Raw genomic sequence first — 17,180 nt, forward strand, 5'->3', positions numbered from 1 at the left:
GCAAAGACCGAAAACGGCCATTGAGCGAAAAAAACGGCCACAACGCGTTTTGGGTAATTTCAATTGACCACGAAGCGTTCTTGACGTTTTTTTCGGTTTGTGGGCGTTTAAAAACAGCCACTTCGCGTTCTGAATAATCTAACTGTACCATTACGCGAATTCGTGTTGCGGCTCTTAACTGTTTTCAACCACAACGCGTTCTAAAAATACCAAATATGTAGAACCCATTGTGACTAGTTTTTCCAATAGCTACGACGTGATTATTAAACATTCTGGGTAGTTTTTGTGAAACGGGAGGAAACTTTATTAGCTTAGGAACCACAACTTACAGAGAGCTACATACGATTTTTTGATACTATCTCTTCCTTGCGTAAGTGTTCTTTATTTATTTTTGCAAGAGCTGTTGGAGTGGCATTTTGAGTTACATTTCACGTCTTTGGATTTGCACTTGCACTTTTTGTCGCTGCAGCATCGCTTGCAATTGCAGCTGACAAACCCCTGTGTGCTTCCCGACGATTTCCCACAATGGGTTCTGAATATTTACTATTTTTTAGAACGTGATGTGGACGTTGTGGTTGAAAACAGTTAACAGCCACAACGCGAATTCTCGTAATGGTACAGTTAGATTGTTCAGAACGCGTAGTGGCTATTTTGAAACGCCCACAAAGCGAAAAAAACCTAATGAACGCTACGTGGTCAATTGGCATTACCCAAAACGCGTTGTGGCGGTTTTTTTCGCTCAATGGCCGTTTTCGGTCTTTGCGCCTAACATATGTACTAAACACGTGAAAAGCTGCTATTATTATTATATTATTATTTTATTATTATTACGTCTATTCTTTTGTTTGCATACCTACATTAGCACAAATGCACTTGTTCTAACAGCAAGCGTAATCTGCTTGTATAAAATTATAAAATGTTAAAAATGTCAATACATTTTTTAAGCGGCTGGTGTTTATTGTCCTTATTATAGGTACACTAAATGGGGGTTTACAGTATAGTTGAATTCCCCGTAGTTCTAATTTAATAAGCGTTTTCCTACCTGAAACCATAAAACATTTTTTTGGACAGTAAATTATTTAAAAATAGAGGCTGATTAGCAAAAAAATAATGAACATGTGCGGTTTTAAGGGTTTATTCAAAACGATATGAATAATGATTGTGGCGGGCTCTGTGACGTATATCTCAAAGAAAGGTTTTCCAGCTTACATCATACATTATGATCTAAGGTTCCAGACCTGTGTATACCACCGTGGTAAAAACTAAAGTGGTTTGTTTTGAAACAAGGACGTTAGGCACTTTTAACGTTCTTGTTTTGAAATAAAAGCCTTGTATATAGTAACCAACGAAAAAAGGTGACTTTTCTGTTAGATCTGGCATCGTAGCACATTGAAATTGTCCCTACCCTACCGCAATGCAGTCACGTCCGGGTTTCTTCGCAATGTATTCGTAGACAGTTCGTACTTTGACCATTGTCCTTGACGGTTAATCATCCTAAATAAAAGAAAGATTTAGATTGGTTGGAGGTGATATCACCTCTTCAAAATACCACTGTAATAAATAATTGGTGTCCAGAATTCCTTTGTGAATTCCTCAATACCTAAAAATGGCAGATTTATTATCGGTGCCCTTAAAGAAACCGTCAGAAGTTGATATTGTGAACCCCTTGAAGAATCTAATTCAGTCCAGGTACAGCACTGCGGACCAACCCGAAGACTATTCTGAACAAATCAACGAGTTTTCCAAGTTACGGAATAATGCTATCTGGCGAGCATTTGAGAAGTACGAAAGTTCGTTGGAAGTCATTTACAGGTCCGTCTTGTTACTCGTTTGTTCTTGTATCGTTAACGAAATTTGTATTGCAGCTACTATGATCAACTTGTTTCTTTGGAAACGAAAGTACCCGCACAAGAAGTCCAAATACCCTTCAAGTGGAAGGATGCTTTCGATAAAGGGTCCATTTTTGGTGGTCGAATAAGTTTAAGTAAGTTGAAGGTATCAGGATTAACCCAAGTTAGTGTCGATTTTTTTAGCAATTTCATCTTTGGCATACGAAAAAATGTGCATCCTCTTTAACATTGCAGCGCTACAGAGTTCAGTGGCTGCAACACAAAGTGTTGAGAATGATGAAAGCTTGAAACTGGCCGCTAAACTGTTGCAGGTAATTCCACAAAAGATTTTTGTAATGTGTTCACTTAAGAGTCGCATTAAAGATTTAAATGTTATGTAGGAAGCAATTTAAACAATTGCTCTTCTGATGCAGCATATTTATCTACTACTGACTTACTTTCCTTTATGTTATGCTACTTCGACTTTTATAATAATGTAGTTTAAAAAATATTTTTTCTTCAAACGTCATATAATATTGACATTACGTAGCCCAGCACTGAGTTAAAGTTTGACTTTTTAGAACAATCGAACAAGCGGCAGTGAAGTATTTTAGTGCCTAGGCATTAAAACCCTTCAGTGCCAGTGTCACATTGTTTTGCTTTGACAATTTGATGTTATTTACATTAGGTTCTTCGTTCACCTAGCAAGTGCGTTGATCTTTCCTTCTAATTTTAACAGAAATAAAAATATAGTCGATCAAAGAAGCTATTTATTTATTTAAATAATAGTTAATGTTGAAAGTGCTGTTAGTCATATTACCATTATTGAAATTAAACTCTGAGCTCGTTCCTGCAGCATCCAAGTTTTGAAGAGTCAAGTTTTGTTTAGCTCGTCTTATTTCTAATGAATGAATGAAGTATTTTCAAAAACTGGATTGGTTTTTACTTCAAATGGAGGAGTAGTTGAAGTCACTTCTTATGGCTCGTCAGTATTTTGCTGGAACACTGACTCGCCATAAAAAGTAACACTTTAGCTCCTCATAATGTAATATACTATTATCACTAACTCACGAACACGAAAAATACAAACTGGGTGTTATTTGGTTCGTTTTTTTCTGCTATAGGTTATTTTAGAGCCCTTTTCCTCGACCTTTTCTTGCTGCTAGAGCTGATTTTGTGAGTTTTGTAAAATGTAGATCAACAAACTTTTACTTGCATGACTATTTTTTGATTTTTCGGTTCTTCAAATAACATGTGGATAATGACAAGGCTTGGCACTATTGGAATACTTGCATGTGATGTGTGTTAAAGGTCTGTTTAGAGTTTGCAAGCTTTATTGTGGTAAATAAAAATTGCAGCAATATTTATTGCACACATGCGCGCAAGTGTACTTTTCGATCAACTGTTGCAATTTTTATTGCGTTGCTAGAAGTAGATCCGGAGCGATTTTTATTGCATTGCAATTGCAATTCTGGTGACTATTTTAGGGGAATTTTTAATGCCAACATCTAGAATTATGGCACCAACGATGTGAAGTGTGCAGATATTTTGATATCTCTGTTGTTCATCTTGATTGAAATGCACAATAAATAGATAAGTGAAGAACAAGTTAAATGCAAATGATAAATCGAAGATATTTTGTACACACTTATTTAAAGTTATAGGGTTGGTACTATGCAATGAAAATTGCAGACTGTAAACACTTGCTATTTGTTGCAGCAATAAATATTGCCGTAATTTTTATTGCCTGCAATAAAACTTGCAAACTCTAAACAGGCCTTTAGAAATACATACATTTTGTATTTCAAATACAATTTTTTTAGTATTTCATAGTAGTGATTTTTAAGTGCTAGTTGAGCGAGTTGTTCAACAGACATTTTTGTAACGTTCGTGAAGCGCTTCGTCTGGTGAACGCACCCACTGTGAAACATATAGATAGCAGTAACTGCTACTATACAAAATCGTCATGCATATGAAAAAACTAAACATTTCTCATCTCAAACTATAAGAAGCTACGAAAATTAAGAATCATAAATAAACCATTTTTTTATTACTGGTTAAGAGTCTTCTGTACCCACTGCACCCAATGTAAATTTCCATAAGAGCGCCCGCCATAAAAACTCTAGTTGTTTTTCAAAAAACCATTTTTTTAAGAACTATTTTATAAATTTAGACCTTTATCTACAAAATGTTCGGACTATTTTTTTTAAAAAGTTTATAGCAACTGAATACCGATTGTTTAAAGATTAGATGTTTCGCACCGATTATTGCGCTAATCTGTTTTATTTTTTTACTCTCGATCAAGACGATTTATGGAAAAAGTAAACCGACAGTTTTTTAGATAAGTTACTTCTAAACATGACCCCAAAAAATTAAATCATAATTTTTGTAAATAATGTCTGTATCTTGGCGGGCGATAAATCAACAATTTGAGTGTAACAAGTGCAGCCGCTGCCCAGTGTCGGTGGGAACTAACTAAGGACCAAGACAGGAGTTGACAAAGCAAGAAATTCATCTTATCTCTTGCAGCTATAATCATCTATACACTATAATGTAAAAAAGTTGCGCTTAGGTAAAGAAGACTCTTAACAACATAACTCAATGATCAAGGTCGCGTTTTACGCTTTTGCGCAGAAATTGGCGCAGTTCTTGTATGAACAAACACAAATTCTTGTACCACTTCCTCAAGAAATAGAAATGTGTTAGTAAAGAATGAACGAGGAATGAAACTACTGTTATATAATATATTTGTAATCATTAAATACAGGGCTACTCAAAACTATAAAAATATGCAAGGTGTCCCATTAGATTAAAGAATTTGAAAAAGTATTTTGTTGGGCACTCCCTTTATGTTGAATTGAATTAGTTAGGTATTACATTTTTAGTCGGTGCAGATAAAGTATTAAAATTTTTCTTATACAGGGTGGTGCCTAGCGCAACGCAGCATTGGGATTTCAATGGTAATTTCTTTATAGTCAATTACTAGCTCCCCTAATTATTTTAGAGCAAAACTCTAAATACGTTTTTTTTAGAGAAAAAAATCTGCATCTGTTCATACTTTTAGTTGTAATTTTCCATTTTTCAAAACGTAGAAATCGACAAAATAAAAATTACATTTTTATAAATCAGTGATGCTTTGGAATCTTTTAACAAACTACAAGCGCATTGCATTGCAAGTTATCGTTGTTTTGACGTCCAACGATTTTCATTTTAATTCTGTTTCAACTAACCGACCAATAAAAGGCATCTTAGGGTAATGTTTTTTAAAGAATGTATGCTGCATCTGTATCAGATACTATTTGTTTATCATTTTCCGGAATCAGAGTACCTACATAATCGAAGAAAAAAAACTGATTTGATGAAGATTTGTTCCTAAACTTATATTCGGATTTTCCGCTACTGCAGCCAAAACGTTGAATGTATTGTCGTTTTCCTGATGGTTTTCACGGACATTTTAACGTTATTGTACTTGCAGTTCTTTAACTAAAGTATAAATTTAATATACGTCAAGGCAAATAATGAACGTGATCGCTGTTTTTTTAGGTAATTCCAAGGCATATTTGATTTTATTGTAAAATGAACCTTTTTATTTTGTCGATTTCTACGGTTTTGAAAACGGAAAATTATTTAGTAATAGTATGAACAGATGGAGTATTTTTTCTCTAAAAAAAAAACGTATTAAGACTTTTGCTCTAAAATAATTAGGGGAGCTAGTAATTGACTATAAAGAAATTACCATTGAAATCCCTATGCACCACCCGGTATGTTCCCCAAATTAATGAAGATAAGTGGGCAAAAAGACATACTGAGAAACCCCGATGTACAGGATTAAGTGGGATAGTAGACGGCCATTTCTGGACAGAATACTGTACCGGAAGTCATGCTGCGTTAATTTCCGCTACGTTGCAACTACACAGGAGCGATATGATGGCTGCGGCAAGTTTAGAAAATAAATAATGCAGACAGTGAGTAGCTGCCTCATGTCCTCTAAGTTTTTGAGCGGATCCTTATTAAACACCTATAGGCCGGAGCTTAAAAAACATTGGTCACATGGACCAGATCATGGTGGTTTGGTCGCCATATTTAAAAATGGCCGCCACGTTGCTAGATTTTTGTTTAAGAATATTTTCCCACACAATGGCTCGATTTTAATTTGTTAAAGAAAGTTTCACTGATTACTTCCCACGGTTTTTGCATTGGTCCAAAACACTACCTTTACATTTACAAAAGTCACAACACATTAGTTCCAATCTTCTGCAGGGACATACTTTTTCTCTGAAGCATAGTCTGGCAATTAAATGGCTTAGACAAATCTTCAGGGTCCTTTGGATAATTTGTCTCTTGTAGAATTAAAATACAGCGGTTTTCGATGTAAACCATAGTCCAACGGATTAAGTTTTTTTTACACAGTTTAATCATCCTTACATTTTTCCTACTATATTTACAATTTTTAAGTGTCATTAACGTGACTTTGATTCAGATATATGAATTTGTTATTTATCAGAAAGTAAATAAGGTCTTCAAGGAGTTGCCAAGTAATTTTGTAATTGTATAACTTTCATCTTTGTGCATTGTACTTGCTATAATAATTATTTTTAAAAGATATGATAATACAATATAGTTTTTTTTTACCGTTTTATATAGCTTTATGTTTATTTTAGAAGTATAAAATGGCACATTATTATTATTATTATTATTATTATTATTAACGAACTGGGAAGTATATTTTCCAAAAACTTCTGTACATTATGTGGAATATAAATTAAGTAAACAAACTTAACTACTTCTAATATTTTAATTTATGAAATTGTTTTAGCAAGCTGCAGGCATTTTTTCCCATTTGAAATCTACAGTAATGTTATCGATTCAACAAGATCCGACACCAGATTTAAATCCCGATACTCTTGGAGCATTGTCGGCGTTAATGTTAGCTCAGGCCCAAGAAATATTTGTCCTGAAAGCTATTCACGGTAAGAATCCCCCTCATTAAATATCCGATACTGAATTGAAATAATCTCCTCAGATGAAATGAAGGATCAAATTGTTGCGAAATTATCGTCGCAGTGTGAAGACTTATATAGTGAATGTTTGAAAATGTTTCAACGTGAAAATTTAAAGCAACTTTGGGATCGCGACTGGATAGCCACTGTATGTGTTTTGCAATAATGCGAAAGCGACTGCCATTGACACTATGTTTCAGATTGCAGGGAAGCAGGCGGGTTATCATGCTATAGCCGAGTATTATCAAAGTCTCGTATGTAAGAGCAACAAGATTATTGGGGAACAGATCACTCGACTTGAGGTAAAGTAGTTACCTACTCAATTTTAGCATCATTTACACATTGTTTTAGAGCGCCATGGAACTTTTCAAAGCTGCACAAACCAGATCTGGAAAGGCAGCTATGTTCCAAGATTTTGCCAACAAAGCACAAAGAAATTTAAACGAAGCAAAAAAAGACAATGACTTTATTTACCACGAAAGAATACCCGATATCAAATCTGTTGCTGCTATTGGGAAAGCACAACTTGCTAAGATCGTACCCTTGGGTTATCCTTTAAGCCAAAATTTCCAAGGTAAATATTTTTCTGTCAACGTTAATCTGCTCATGTTGTGCCTTCTTTTAGATTTGTTCAGTGAACTTGTGCCTGTCGTTGTCCATCAAGCAATGGCAGCTTATGAGCTTCGGAAGAATGAAATTCAAAATGGGGAAATATCAAAATTACGTGATTCTACACAATTTTTGAATAGGTATGCTTTACTAGTATATAATTTAAATGAGTATTGCTCACAAACAAATCTTATCTTTTCCCCAAACTATAATGCACCATAAATATGGCTATTTAGGAATACAGTTTGCTTTCAATTTTAATGATTTTCTTGAACATTCCCGCATATTGGTAGTGTAATATTTATTAGTGATGTTGATTTCTTAATTTCATTTACGTACTAAATCGCTTGCTAAGGACTTTTGGTTTTATCGCCGCTTATCAGTGGTGATCTACATGCAGATTTTAGCCTATGCTTATCCACTTTTGAGCAGTAGGAAGTTTTTTTGTTGCTCAGTGAAATACTGTAGCCAACAATTTCGTAATTACAAATATGTTTAGTATAATAAATAGTTAAGTATTTGAGGTAAATACACATTTTTACGTAGGTAAAGTCAAGTGGACAGTGATTAGCACTTGTTCGAGCACTTGTTCTTATTTGGGATTTAAATAATCAAAGTATAGCTTGAAACAGACAGATTGTTATTATTTTTAGCTGCAGCGCATTCAATTGTTTATGTTAGTAAGGAGGTAAGTGGAGTTTGGAGATAATTTTTTTGTTGCCCATAATTGAATCATGTCTAGGCCAGGTGACAATGTGGTGGTTTTAAGTGTACATTGAGGTTGAGTGTGATTAATTTAGCATTTTACTTGTGTTGTCCTTCTGAGAATTGTCTCGTGTGAGGTGTTCGCATATGACCTTTTAACAAATCTATTATCTGAAACTGTAAAATTTTTTAGCGTATTGGCATCATTAAATTTACCAGCAGCAATTGAAGTTACCCAAGGAGGAAATTCGTTGCCCCCTTCAATTTTGGAAAAATCCGAGGCAGTTCGCCAGTTGGGCGGCCTTACCCATTTAAACTCTCTAATCACCGAATTACCAGAATTGCTAAAAAGAAATCAAGATATTCTGGATGAGGTAAGGTCGTTTTGCCTCACACCAAATGGGAAGGGTGATCCTTTCGCAATTACAGGCAGACCGTATGTTAAATGAGGAAAAACAGTCGGACGATTCTTTGAGAGCACAATTTAAGGAGCGATGGACTAGGACTCCTTCTGATAAACTTACGGAAATGTTTCGCTCAAATGCTGCCAAATATCGCCAAATTATCAACAATGCAATTCAGGTTTGTATGATCCTCTTATGGAATATTAATTGGGTAATTTATTAATGTAAATGTATTCCATTTTGTTTTCTCTGCTTACTGATAAGAATAACTTATGAATGTATGACGAATTTTAAATTTAATATCCTATACAGTATACAGGGTATCTCTACTAATATTTACTTAAGGCCATTTGCATCGGCAAATTTGAAGACAAAAACTTAGTTGAGTTCTTAATGGTAGAAACATTTTTAATCAATAATTCCAATTCCGCGCGCTTACCTTTGAAATTGAATGAGTAATGCAAAAATAATTTGGTAGAAAAAAAAACCCATTGGATTATCCTTTTTTCAATTAAAAATAGGGCATGTTTTTATTGGAAAAAGTGTTGTTTTATTAAATCTTAGTGGTTCGAAAAATATACACTACTTTTCTGTTTTTCTTCAATGTTTAACAACACCTCTATAATTAATTTGTCATATAGAACCACCCTTTTAAATATTCGTATACCTTGTATGCTACCCTCTTGATGCTAGTTCATAGTAGGCATAGTAGCATATATTATTATTTTTGGTATTTTCAGGCTGATAAAACTGTTAGAGAGAAATTTGAAAGTCACAGAATGGGGATGGAATTGCTCAGCAAGTCACCAGGCGAACTTCAGTCAGCAGTTCCGGCGGGTCCAGGTGGATCAGTTTCGAATTCATCAGCGGTGCAAACCCTACGTCAGCTGATGGAAGAGGTCTGTTTTGAATTTGCTAAGAACTTTATTGTTTACTGGGTAAATAGGTGGAAACGGTTAAGGCTGAAAGGGATGTTATCGAAACTGAGCTTAAAAGTGCAACTGTGGATATGAAGGAGCAGTTTTTGTCGTCACTGTCAAATGATGGAGGTATCAATGAACCGGCGCTATCTATGGAAAGCATCGGTCGATCATTTGGTCCGCTGCAAAAGCAGGTGAAAGAGAGCATAGATAAACAGGAGGACTTAATTGCGAGGATACAGGTTAGATTCATGATGGCGAAAGTGAGATTACTAATTGAAATTGTAGTCTGCACATCAGCAATTTTCCCAAGAGACTGGAACAAGCGCAGGTGGTAGGGACAGTATGATGTGTCACTTAGCTGCAGCACACGACGCGTTTCGTGATTTGCAAAGCAATTTAAAAGAGGGCGCTCAATTTTACAATGATCTAACTCAGGTAATAAGACAGGGGAAATAATGTGCACAGTCCTAAGTTTGCATTTCAGCTGTTAGTGGTGTTCCAAAACAAAATTTCAGATTATTGTTTTGCTCGTAAAACCGAAAAGGAAGAACTAATGAAGGACTTAACTCAGGAATGCAGTCGCCAAACAACACCATTGCCTCCACCATCTCAACCATCTTTCCATAATGGTGAGTAGAATGTATGCTCTAAAAACTTGACATTGTTGCTGTACATTTAAAGAAGTCAAGAAAACTGAACCATCTCCAACTTCACCAACATCGGCTCCACCAGTGCAAACTTCGTCCAATTTACCGTACCCGGTGTATGTGCAGGGTATGCCAGTACCTTTTGCACCCGGTTCGGCTCCCTATACCGCATACGCCCCACCACCTATGCCGCAAAGCTACAATCCGTATGGCGGGGGATACCAACAAGGTATGTGTATTGCTAAGTGAACGAATTCTAAAACTTTTAAATGGCAGCGCCATACAATTACGCTGGAGGATATCCTCCTCAACAAGGCTATCCCGGAGGTTATCCACAACAAGGCAATTATCCACAAGGAAATTATCCTCAACAATCGTATCCACCTGGAACTTATCCTCAGCAACAACATCCTCGGGGTTGGTAACTTCGCACTGATTAATGGGTTTCCCCCAATATATTTTTATTTTATTATTTTTCATTAAATATGTCTATTCGTATATTTTTTTAAAATCGAAAGTGTAGGCAAATAGACCTAATACAACATGTTGAGTAAGTATTAAGCAATTAACCACTGTCTAAGTGCTATGCCACATTGTACTGCTGAAACATTTTGTCCAAATGATACGGTAAAGCTTCGATAGTGAAGTTATTTTGTGCCTCAGATTCTAGTTGCTTATATAATAAATCTTTTATTGTTAGTGTTATTTTATTTATTTACTTATAATTGTTTTATCTTCTAACTTCCATCAATATAAATTCCCTTCGTGCTAGGTTTGTTGGCCATTGCCATAGTTATCTTTGGTAAAATAATTAATTTTGAACAAACCATCATCAAATGGTTGGTTAGTTTAGACTTTTAAGAGTAACGTCCAAACAGAGCTGGGCAGTATTCGATATTGTAAATACTTTTTAGTATTCAAATCCTTTAAAGTATTCAAATACTTTGTAATTAAAAACTTTTATGGAAGCAGTATTTGTATTTGTAACTCAAGTACTTTCACAAATATTTAGTATTCGAATACTTCGCAAAGTATTTGGATACTTCGTAAAGTATTCGAATACTTCGCAAGGTATTTGAATACTTTGAGAAGTATTCAAATACTTCGCATAGTATTTGAATACTTAACCTCGACTGCACCAAAATTTCTTGGGAAAACACTTTTTCTTTTTAATTTTGGTGCGTAGAATCCAAAACAATTCGTACTTTTTCGATCAGACTTCTCAATCAAAAGTTATAGACTAGAAACCAATTTCGAAAGAAAATTGAAAGGGCTGTAACTTTTGAACTAGTAGCCCAATCTTGGAACTGTTTGAAATTATGGATTCTACAGGCCACATTCTATAAGAAAATTTTTTTCCGGGTCGATCTGAGACAATTTTTTTTCGGGCCTCAAAAAAAGGCAGTGTATAACCTTCCTTTTTTACCAAAAATCGACTACACCAAAATTTCTCGGGAAAACACTTTTTCTTATTAATTTTGGTGCGTAGAATCCAAAACAATTCGTACTTTTTCGATCAGACTTCTCAATCAAAAGTTATAGACTAGAAACCAATTTCGAAAGAAAATTCAAATGGCTGTATTTGAGAACAATTTAGAAATGTTTAGGGAAAGATTCCATTGTCACAAAATCAAATAGAAAAATCCGATACAACTGAAACCGAACGATCCTGGAGTGAAACTTTTTGACTCGATAGTCTACGTAACTTAAAAAGAATAGGGACCTTTCTTATATCCTTAAGACCATGTGTACCAATTTTCAAAGCGATCGCAGGTTTCTAAACAAACTATCATGCACACGGACAAACGGATGGTCAAAAAAGGATCTGTTCCAAAATCGCTAGGATTAATTTCAGAAAGGCGTACGACGCGTACGTATCATGTGCACGACGCTTTGAAAACTGGTACACGTATTCTTAAGGATATAACTGGTGTAAGAAAGGTCCTGGTAGGTACCTCCTAGATAATAATATAATAATAATAATACGCTTTTACTCCCCTTAAATTTGTATATAACAATAGAAATATAAAAAAAGCTAACCCCATACAAAGTACGAGTATAACTTGATTTTTTAAGTATAGTATTAAGACTTCTACTTTCAAAGTATTCGAATACCTTTGATAGTATTAGAATACTTTTGAAAGTATTCGAATACCTTTGAAAGTATTCGAATATATTCTAAAGTATTTGAATAGGTAGGTACTTATTTTTTAAAGTAGGTATTTGAATACTTTTCAATGTATCTGTATTTAGTATTCGCGTGTGCTGGACGTAAAAGTATTTAGTATTCAAATACCTTTGATTTGTGTAAAGTATTTACTATTTAGTATTCAAATACTTTTTGAAAGTACTCTGCCCAGCTCTGCGTCCAAAGGAACCTGCAATCAGCTTAAGACAAGTGCACATAAAATATGAGGACTAATAATAGACGCAACATAAAATAACTATGTGAGTGGCACTTTTTCCTCTCTCCAGCTAGTTCAAAGTCCCCAATGACCCAATGATATGGCTGGATTTTGGCGATGTGGTTGGAAGCACTTCCATCGTCAAAATGAGTTAGTAAGATGAACTTTTCAAAGACAATCTAGTTTCTGGGAAAGAGCTAGCCCGGTTACAGGTAAACACACTTAACACTCAAAGCCATGTAATGAAACCGTAGTTTCGATAATCAGTCTCACGTCCCAGCTAATGCCAGATGAAATTAAAGAATTAGTAATGAGGTCAATTGCAAGAAAATAGTAGCCAAGCAGAGCTGGGTAGGTACTGCTCGCGAGCGTTTCGCTCGAAAAGCGCGCCAAGCAAAAAAGCGCACTTTTCGGAGCGGCCGCCTGGCGTTCGAGACCGTTTAGGTACTTAAAGTGCTCGGCGCTCGAGCGCTTTTTTCTGCCCGTGGGCGTTTTTTTCGCTCATGGGTGTTTTTTTGGCTCGTGAGCGCTGTTAACTGCCCTAAAACGCTGAATGGTTACGCGCCGCTCGCGAGCGTTTTTTCCGCTTCCGAGCGGTTTTTTCTTCGCTCGCGGGCTCTTTTTTCGCTCGCGACCTCTTTTCCTGCTCGCGAGCGCTTTTTCCACTCCTGAGCGTTTTTTTCGCTCGTTAGCACTTTTAACCGCCCTCAAGCGCTGAAGGATTAAGCGCCACTCGCGACCGCACTGAATAACAAATATCCTCGAAATCGTTTTTGGGCTGTAAAATTTTCGCCCCTATTTACGTAGTTGAAAAAAATAGCGACCATTCTTATATCCTTAAAAACATGTGTACCAAAGCGATCGGACGTTTCTAAACAAAGTTATCGTGCACACGGATAGACAGACGGGCAGACAGACAACAACAATGTAAAATTATAAGCAATCGTTAAAAATTTTCAATAGGTACTTTCTAAACTTTGTAAACATTATTAGTACTTTTAGTCCTAGAATCTTCACAATCTACAGGATTGTCAGGCCACTGTAATTTTTGATTGAGGATCACTGCTATTGCAGCTAGTTAACGAGCTCTGATTGGTGCAGGATTGACGCACTTCATTTTATTTTTCCTTGAGACTTTCCAATCTTGAAAAATTCAATTACGGTTAAATTGCAAAATGTTTTAAGCATTATTTTTGGTGATTAATTGAATTTGGGGTAATCTCGAATTGTTTTGGTTCGAGATACACTTTTTCGTTCATGTTGCAGACATAATTTAAGTTGAAATTGGATGCGTGAAATATACATGCTCGTGCCCTCGCCCCTCGACCGTCCCTTAAAAAGAACATTGCTATCATATTACGTATTTTTAATGACTGAAACACTGTTTGCCTGTACGTTATACTTACATTGCAAGGGTCTAACATTCCATGTTTCCTCTAAATACTCCGATTTTACGATTTAGTGTAAATTGGGGTTGTAATTCTGGAAAAATAGTCTACTTAGAGAAGAGCCATTAGAAGAAGGGTAAATCTTTATCCAACTGTGAGGTTTGGACGCTAAAATGGAAGAATCTCCTGAAGGACCCACCTGATTGTCGGTTATAAGCTGCCTTGTGCTGTGTTGATGAGGACAAAGGTTGTATCCGCAAGTGACTAGTGAATGCATCCTATTTTTCTCGCAAAAGGGGAAAATTGCGGAAAAGTAGTGAAATAAGTAGTAGGCACTGTTCTCTTCATTTTTAATTGTTTTCTTCCGATGTATGAAATCAAAACAATTTTCAACATAAAAAATCCTGCGTCCTGTCTATAAAACCCAGGTTTGAGGAGTATTACACGCTGATTTGCTCTCTCATCTTTAGACTCAAGTAATAGAAACAAATAGGATTCACACCCCTAACAAATCAAAAGCCGAAAAAGTGCAGTGTAGAGTACACTGTTCCGATGGTTGAGAACTTAATGCTACCTATGAAATTAGCATTACTTTATTAGTAATTCTGATTTATTTAATTTCGGACCCCTAACACACTTTTCCTCTTTGACAGCGATACTGACGCCAGCTGAAACTTTCCAGTATAATTTTCAATTATCCCCATTTCACTATAGTATAACTGAAAACTACGAACAAATTGGAAAATTTAAACGCACATTTAATGTCGCACATTGTAATATCGAAATTTTGTACCGAAGCAATATTACAAAATGCAAAATGTTCCCTCTTAATTATATTACATTGCCATTAAATAAATTAATCACTACCTATATTACAGTACAAAAGTTACGTATATGGGAGAAAATAAATCTTGATATAATGGTACACAATCACCCTTAGAGTAGAGACATTAGTAAAATCACATTAGTTAAAGATGCAAATTGAAATAGTATATAGAAGGACCTTTCCAAGGAACTTTTCTATTATAATATAGTATACACATTTTTGGCAGTTTTTTAAATCAGTACTTCAAAATAGTTTACTAAAGAGATTATTTACAAAAGTGGAAATACTGGAAAGAGGCTTAATTCGCTATACAACTATTACTAACTATGGCAGTAACCTGGGATTAAATCTTCCCATGTGTAGTAGGAGACCTGTAGGATTATGTCGGACAAAGTATAGGAACGGTCTGTCGAATCTCAACCTGGGCGCGTCGGGTAATCTGGCTTGTCTGGGTCGAAACTGTAAAGGCAACGATAGGTAGGATGGATTGTAAAGTGGATCGTGGAAAGCTCTTTGGTAGTCTCTGGGTTCATCTGCCAAATCACTGTTTTCGTAGTTACCGAATTGGGGAATTTTTCTCACTCTACGGAATGAGCGGTTAGTAGTGGCCGGGTATATCTCCGAATGGTGCGTTTCGTCAATTTTATTTTCCCCACACGTGGCAAAAGTGTTCACTTGGATTATGTCTGATAAATACAGCTCATGAGCGACTCCATTTAGACCTTTAAGATCCGCCGTGTGGGCGTTGAAAAGGTCTCGTAAGCCCATCCGTTGTAGAGCTGCCGTAGCGTTGATAACGGATTTGTGAGAAAATCGAGGAATTTGCACTTCTAGCCCAGGGCGTGGTATCAGAGATCGTAGCAAGCGCGCCCAGGTGTTCTGTTTGAACGCACTTTCGATCAAACGCGTCTCCAAACGCGCCAGGCCGTCTCCAGGCGCGGCGATACCTTGCTGTCCGGGTATAACAAATATCGTACTGATCGTTTGATCTTTCCTCCCAATTGCTACCGCTGTCGCATCTAATCCAGGTTCATAACCAGCTAAAAATCCAGCCCTCCACACAACTGCAGGGATTGGTACTAATTTTCTTTGCCGTATTGATGGTAGAACTACGAAATGCAGTTCGCCATCTCGACCGTTAACCGATGCCTCTGAACAGTCCGTCTGAAAACATAAAACGGATTGATTTCAAGTTACAAAGTTAAAAATGTTACAATTGATGGACAAATTATTAGGAAAGGAACAGGTCTTATTTACGCAAATCCTGAATATAATGAACCCGCACCTTTTTTTAAGCCAAGGGCTAAATAAAAAAAACAAAAACTAGGACAGTAGGACCCCCTGTAAAACTGGAAGTCATAAACGCAAATGCTTTAGTTTAGTTGAACCGTACTCATTGAATAACCTTCATGTAAAATATTCCATTTCCATTAGTTTCAGATGTAAAATAATCGATTCAGCTCGTCATTGGACACACGGTATGACCCTTTTAGTCTTCGAGAGCAATACCATTTGCAAAAGGAGATCAGAGGAGATCAAAAAATGCCATGCATTTCTATAGCAGTTTTTAGTCAAAGTTTTGGATTTAACTGAAATCTTTATTTAATTGTTAGATTTTTTTGGTTCTTCATCTTGCAATAACTTCTCTGAAAATAGTTTAGGAAACCGTTCTGAAGATTCTTACAATTTTGAAATGTGCATGATTTGCATCCTCCTGAAATCTTGAACTTTTTCAGTCGTTTGAAATCTCTTTGGAGTAATTTGGCAAAACGTTCGACCAATTTCTAAGATTTTCTTGAATCTTTCTTTAGATATCTTCTGAATTGTTTTTTAAAATCCTTTTTCGGTACCTTTTTCCTGAAAATTTAAAGTTTTCTTTTTGAGTTTTACGCGCTACAGTTATTAACTCTCTTGCTAACATTTTCTAATGACAGTACTCAAGTCAAAAGTAACTCAAAACGGGACAGATTGAAATGCGAGCAGGGGTAGATATTATTTGTTGTACAACACCCATAAGGAAGCCTTCAGTTTTCGGTATTCCCTTGGAATCCGAATCCTAATATTTTTTATACAGTCTTCATGGAATCCTGAAATTTTCGGAATATTTTAATAGCATTCTACCTCGGAACCTTTCTGCAATCTTTCATACATATTTGAATTTAATATGTATCGTTGCTTCATTTTTTAGCAAATCTTTGTAACTATCGTAGGGATGGAGTAGCCCAGTCAGCATCTTGCTCATTAAAATTGTGCTATTTTTTCCACGTTAGCTTGGTCGTAGCCTTACGGTTTTCAAGTTCGTTGAATGGAATTCAAAACTTTATTACGAGCATATTCGGTATTGTGAGATTCTAAAGATTCGTCAAGTCTCTTACTTTGTGATCAATTTGTGCCGTATGGGACAAATTTTGCGCTCTTATGATTTTTTTATAACACTGACAACC

At 35.9% G+C, this 17,180-nt stretch overlaps 2 protein-coding genes across 5 annotated transcripts in view; one reads left to right on the forward strand and one right to left on the reverse strand.

The window, feature by feature from the left end:
- Nucleotides 1-1,599: 1,599 nt before the first annotated feature.
- LOC116165641 (programmed cell death 6-interacting protein-like) lies at nt 1,600-10,615 on the forward strand (the record flags this gene model as incomplete). Its single annotated transcript, XM_031480247.1, is given in 16 exon segments — nt 1,600-1,812; nt 1,866-1,984; nt 2,034-2,161; nt 6,646-6,799; nt 6,853-6,977; nt 7,030-7,131; nt 7,181-7,403; nt 7,455-7,578; nt 8,337-8,517; nt 8,573-8,725; nt 9,288-9,446; nt 9,494-9,709; nt 9,756-9,905; nt 9,955-10,099; nt 10,152-10,346; nt 10,394-10,615. Coding segments are annotated over 16 exon segments (2,529 nt in total). The 3' UTR covers nt 10,543-10,615.
- Nucleotides 10,616-14,652: 4,037 nt separating this feature from the next.
- Nucleotides 14,653-17,180, reverse strand: part of LOC116165931 (serine-rich adhesin for platelets) — a 30,319-nt gene continuing 27,791 nt past the window's right edge. For all 4 annotated transcript variants that reach the window (XM_031480701.1, XM_031480699.1, XM_031480700.1 and 1 more), the window contains one exon: nt 14,653-15,900. In XM_031480701.1, the coding sequence (XP_031336561.1) occupies nt 15,061-15,900 (840 nt within the window). In that variant the 3' untranslated portion in view covers nt 14,653-15,060. The remainder of the gene's footprint in view (nt 15,901-17,180) is intronic.

The sequence above is a fragment of the Photinus pyralis genome, unplaced genomic scaffold (genome assembly GCF_008802855.1).
Source record: "Photinus pyralis isolate 1611_PpyrPB1 unplaced genomic scaffold, Ppyr1.3 Ppyr1.4_LG3a, whole genome shotgun sequence".
Taxonomy (NCBI): Eukaryota; Metazoa; Arthropoda; class Insecta; order Coleoptera; family Lampyridae; genus Photinus; species Photinus pyralis.